Here is a 5,436-nt window from a genome sequence, read left to right on the forward strand (position 1 = left end):
TTAAATGCACATTTTCAGAGCTCACTTTAACTAATGCAAAATAATCAGTCATTAGGCCTTTATTGGGTCATCAGAGCTCCTGAAAGTAAGCAGACTCCAAAAAAACCTATATATTTTTGGAAAGTGTGTCAAATTCACAATTGTTAAACATGCCTTTCTATTCCAAACTACCAACCTTGAAACTTTTTTTGTTAGTTTGAAAGTAGGTGGTTTATATGTAAATGAGTATAAATGACATGGGTCTTTTGTACAATTTAATGTCCAATATGCATAGATATATCCTAATATGGGACATGCCTGCCCTATAATGAAAATACACTTAAAATACCTGTTTTCCATAATGCTTAGGACCTAAGGTTTTCCAGATCTTTCCATAATTTGGGTCTACTAAAACATTAAACATGAATTAAACCAGAATCAGAAATGTTTTGCTTCCAATAAGGATTAATTGCATTTAGTTAAGATTGAGTACAAGGTGCTGTTTTATTATTACAGAGAAAAAGGAAATTATTTTTAAACAATTGAATTATTTGATGATAATGGAGTTTATGTGAAATGGCCTTTCCTTAACTGGTTTCCAGATTAAGGATCCTATACCTGTATTGAATATAAAATGACTATGTTTAATTATTACTGCCCCCTACAGGAATACAAGAGGCTCCTTTCCAGGTGAATGGACTCCTAAACCAGTCTGTCTCCTTATCGCCCCATCTGCAGCTGATGATCCCAGTAAAAAGAGTAGTCTGGGAACGGAAACATAATGGAGAGATCTTTTCAGTGGCAGAATACAAGGATCTGCTTCTCTCAGTTCAGAGCAAACAGTTCACCAATCGCCTGGAAGCATCTGACAGTGGAACAGTATTGAGAATCAGAGAGCTGAGGTTGGAGGACAGTGATATCTATAAGGAGTTAATTACACTTACAAATTCAACTATCAAGACAGTGTTTTTTAATCTCACCGTTTACGGTATGTATTGTAACAGAATGTATTAGAACTACTGTGATAATGAACAAACCCATATGAATATTTCTCCTTTTAAACAGAACCTGTTCCAGTACCAAACATAGAAATAGAAGGGGTGATCAACAGCACAACCTGGTGCAATTTTACTCTTCATTGTTCCGTTCCAAGTAACGTATCATCAGGGTCCGTCAGTTGGCTGTACAGATATGAAGGCTCTGAGTACCAGCATTATACTGGGAGAAGCACAGTGGAGATATCACTGCCCAGTATGACAGATAATATGGAATTACTTTGTTTGGTACAAAACCCAGGAGATAAAAACAATCAGAGTGTAAATGCACAAGATATTTGCCAGTATGCCGTGCAGTCAGATGAACATTCTGGTAAGTAGAGTGGGTATGTTTTAGTAAGGTCCAGATTCGTTTTATTAGTCACAGCCAAGTAAAAATCTTGCTGTAAATGATGTTCTATAGTGATGGGTGAATTTATTTGCCCGGCGCAAATTCACGGTGAATTTGCTTTATTCACCACCAGCGAATAAATTCCCAAAACAGGCGCGACAATTCGCTGGTGAAAATTCGCCAGCGTCAAATAAAATTGTCGCCGGCGTCCAAAAACAAGAATTTTTCGCCGTTTTGCAAATTTTGTGGGAAATGCACGAATTTCGCGGCACAAATTCCCCCATCACTAATGTTCTATATTAATTAAGCTGGTCATGCATTTAACAATACTGCCTGTGAACTTGACTACTGTTACTTGGCAGTTTATTGGCCAGGGTACTGGGACACAACAGTGGTTACTAGTGGTGGTTCCTGGGAACTTATAGAGATGAAAGTCCAGTTTCTAAATCTTTATTTCTGCTTTTCTAGTACATAATGCAATCTCTCTCTCTCTCTCTCTGCGCTATCAATACAGCTACAGTGGTATGGTACTGACTAGACCCCCTTGGAGAGCAATCAGGGCAGAATTGCCTCTTTTAAAGGAGAAGGAAAGGGTAAAATTAAATAAGCTTTATCATAAAGGTCTATATAAATACACCAGTAAACCCTCAAAGTAGTGTTGCTCTATGTCTTCTGTCAAAAGAAATACAGCATTTATTTATTTCTATTGTGTACTCATGGGCTTCCGTATCAGACTTCCTGTTTCAGCTTAAACCTCCAGGGCTAGGGCTTGAGCATGCTCAGTTTGCTCCTCTCTCTCCTTCCTGCTGTAATATGAGCCCAGACCTATGAGTGAGCAGGGAGAGACTCAGGCAGGAAGTGGTCGCACAAGCTAATATGGCAGCTGCTATCCTAAAGAAAGAGAGGGAGCTTCTAGAGCTGTTTACTCAGGTATGGTAAAGCATTCTAAAGAATAAAAATGGCGTCCTTGCTTGCACTTTTGTGGCTAATTTATTGGCAATAAACTGCTTTGGTAGCTTTCCTTCTCCTAACTCATGCAAAGATCCATTTGTTTTGCAACTGAATTATTAAGGTTGTTTAATTAATAAGAATTCTACCAAATAATTGGTGTGGGCAATGACTATAACTCGTCCTTATCGCCTTCATTCAGTCTTTATTTCTTTTCTCTTTATTACAGGTAATATATGCCGGATTAAATTGTTGTTGTTTCTTCCTGGAATCCTTATACTGTCTCTTGTCGTACTTCTTATTTCAAAATAGACATCCTTAGGATAAAGACTTGACACTACTGTTATAGTTTTGCAATATTTATTGTGTTTTTTTTTTTATGTGAAAACCTCTCTCGGGAAATTAAAGTTTTAAAACTGTATCAGCCGACTGGTTTAGAATTCTGTTCTAGGTTTTAGGAAGCAAATTGACCATATTATATCAATGACAGATAGGGGTTGCTTGGGTCAGTGTGTTTGGGTTGCTTTTCCACTGGTCTTTCAGGGAAATAAAATTGCAACCGTCTGATAATTTATTGGAACAGTGTTGCAACAGTTAAAAAAGCACATACAATAAAATCTTTGCACCTTAGGCTTTACCTTTCAACCACAGAACAGACTGAAAAGGAAACATCATTACTGTTGCATTTCTGCTGCTGCCCATTCTCTATTTACTTTTGGTTAGTTAGGTTGAGCTGACAGTTCTTCGAACAGAGGAAATGGATAGTTTGCAGAGCGTCCAGTTTACATTATATTCATGTTTCCAACCACAAATACTCTACTTTAGAGCTATACGTTGAATCAAGCAAGTTCTGGCATTTCATTCTCCTTTAAACCAGTGTCTCTTTATATATATTTGTGCATCTACAAAAATATAGATACAGATATGGGACCTCTTATCCAGAATGCTCGGGACCTGGGGTTTTCAAGGTAACAGTTCTTTCTGTAATTCGGATCTTCATACCTTAAATCTACCAGAAAATCATGTAAACATTAAATAAACCTAATAGGCTGGTGTTGCTTCCAATAAGGATTAATTATATCTTAATTGGGGTCAAGTACAAGCTACAGTTTTATTATTACACAGAAAAAGGAAATCGTTTTTAAAAAAGGTGATTATTTGGATAAAATGGAGTCTATGTCTAGCCTTTCCGTAATTTGGAACTTTCTGGATAATCGGTTTCCAGATAAGGGATCCCATACCTGTTTATATATCTACAGTTCAGTTATTTTTTTAAGATAATCAAACCCTACGTATGTTCAACTTCACAAACTAATGACAGGGAATTTTGATGACAAATGTGTTGAGTTTAAGACTTTAATAAGTAATATGAGTAATATGAAGCTAAACACAAAGGTGCTGTGTGTTAAGACCCTTTCTGCCTGCTCTGAAGAATTACACACAAGTGCACCCTATGAGACAAGGGACCTCTGGAATTATTTTAAGCCTAGGCCTGCTGATAATCTCAGGGATCCCCTAGGGGGAAGTAATAATATTTGTAAGTGACATGTTGAGTAAATCTGATTGTTGACATTATTAAAGAGGTTGATCACCTATAAATTAACTTTTAGTATGATGTAACGAGTGATATTTTGAGACAATTTGCAATTCTATAAAATAGTAAAAGCTAACGTAAAAGTGAAACACCCCTTTAATGGCACACGTCAGAAACGATGCCATTCTAACTCAAATACTTGGCATATGAATGCCAGGTTTTTTCAATTCTGCGCAATTCTGTTGTGGTGGATGCAAGGGCGTGTTTGCATTTAGTATCCTGGGAAAAAATGCTACATTGTCGGTATAAAACAAAGCGTTAGATTATTTTTAGCTGCTGGGTGTGCATTGAAAGCAATTATCTGATTGGTTGCCATGATTTATAGCCCAGGAGAAAATTGTCTGTTGTTTAGTAATGACATCTGTGTAAAGTGTAAATGCACCACAACCATTTTTTATCATCCTGTTTTGTTATGAAATGATCGTGAAAAGGTAAATAAACAATTGACCAGCACTCATGAGTTTCTATTCAGAATTTCAATTTAAGGCGTTTATTAAAGTTTATTGTTAATTGTCACTTGATGGGCTTGTGATGAATATGGTGCCGCAGCCAATGATTGGCTAGCCACTGTGTCATTCATTGTAGAGTGCTATCTGGCATTGGACAGCATATGCTAAAATTGGACAGGCGGCAACCTATCTAGTGCTCATGTGCAAATAAGAATCTTTACTAGAGATTCCTGGGATGCTGGGAATAAAAAGTAGTTAAAATACCACCAGCACAGCACTTAAACTGTTTTTCCATGGGCCAGTGCAGTCTTTTCTGAACAGGAGCACCAGGAAAAAAAAACGGGAAATGATTTATTTTCTGTGTAATAATAAAACAGTACCTTGTACTTGATCCCAACTAAGATTTAATTAATCCTTATTGGAAGCAAAACCAGCCCATGCTTACACAATATTCTAGTAGAATTAAGGTATGAAGATCCAAATTACAGAAAGGTGCGTCCTGAGCATTCTGTAAAACAGATCCCATACCTGTACTTGATCCAGACTAAGATATCATGAATACTTGTTGGAAGCAAAACCAGCCTATTGGATTTATTTAATGTTTACATGATATTCTAGTAGACTTAAGGTATGAAGATCCAAATTACAGAAAGATCAGTTATCCGGAAAACCCCAGGTCCCGAGTATTTTGGATAACAGGTTCCTTACCTGTACATATGTTTGTCAGTCTGCCTTTAGAAATGAGAGGTGGTTAGCAAAGTGTATACACACTTTGCTAACCACCTCTATGTGTAGTCGTTATTAATGACTAATAGAAAAAAAAGAGTAAAACCAGCTCAGCAGGACCTTGGTCTGAACCAAGTACATTCAGTATACTGACAGTTATATGCGTCACTAATCACTTCTTTATATTTAGCCTTACTCCCTCTATACAAACACAGGAAACCTCATTGGTGTGTAGTAATTCCACACGCCGGAAGGAGTAATTGCTGCCGGCATGTGGAATTCCCTGCACCTGCTTTAACCTGACATTTCTCTTTTCCAGACATTTGTTTATTGCACATATTGTTCTTTGATAAA

General features: G+C 37.0%; 1 protein-coding gene across 1 annotated transcript; it reads left to right on the plus strand.

Moving 5' to 3' along the window:
* Window positions 1-562: 562 nt before the first annotated feature.
* On the plus strand, window positions 563-1,484 carry LOC121396923 (SLAM family member 5-like). The gene is made up of 2 exons (XM_041572580.1): window positions 563-967; window positions 1,045-1,484. Exons 1-2 carry the CDS (start codon window positions 721-723, stop codon window positions 1,353-1,355), a joined length of 558 nt encoding a protein of 185 aa, XP_041428514.1. The 5' UTR covers window positions 563-720; the 3' UTR covers window positions 1,356-1,484.
* The last annotated feature ends 3,952 nt before the right edge of the window (window positions 1,485-5,436 follow it).

Source organism: Xenopus laevis, chromosome 8L, assembly GCF_017654675.1.
Source record: "Xenopus laevis strain J_2021 chromosome 8L, Xenopus_laevis_v10.1, whole genome shotgun sequence".
In the NCBI taxonomy this organism is placed as follows: Eukaryota; Metazoa; Chordata; class Amphibia; order Anura; family Pipidae; genus Xenopus; species Xenopus laevis.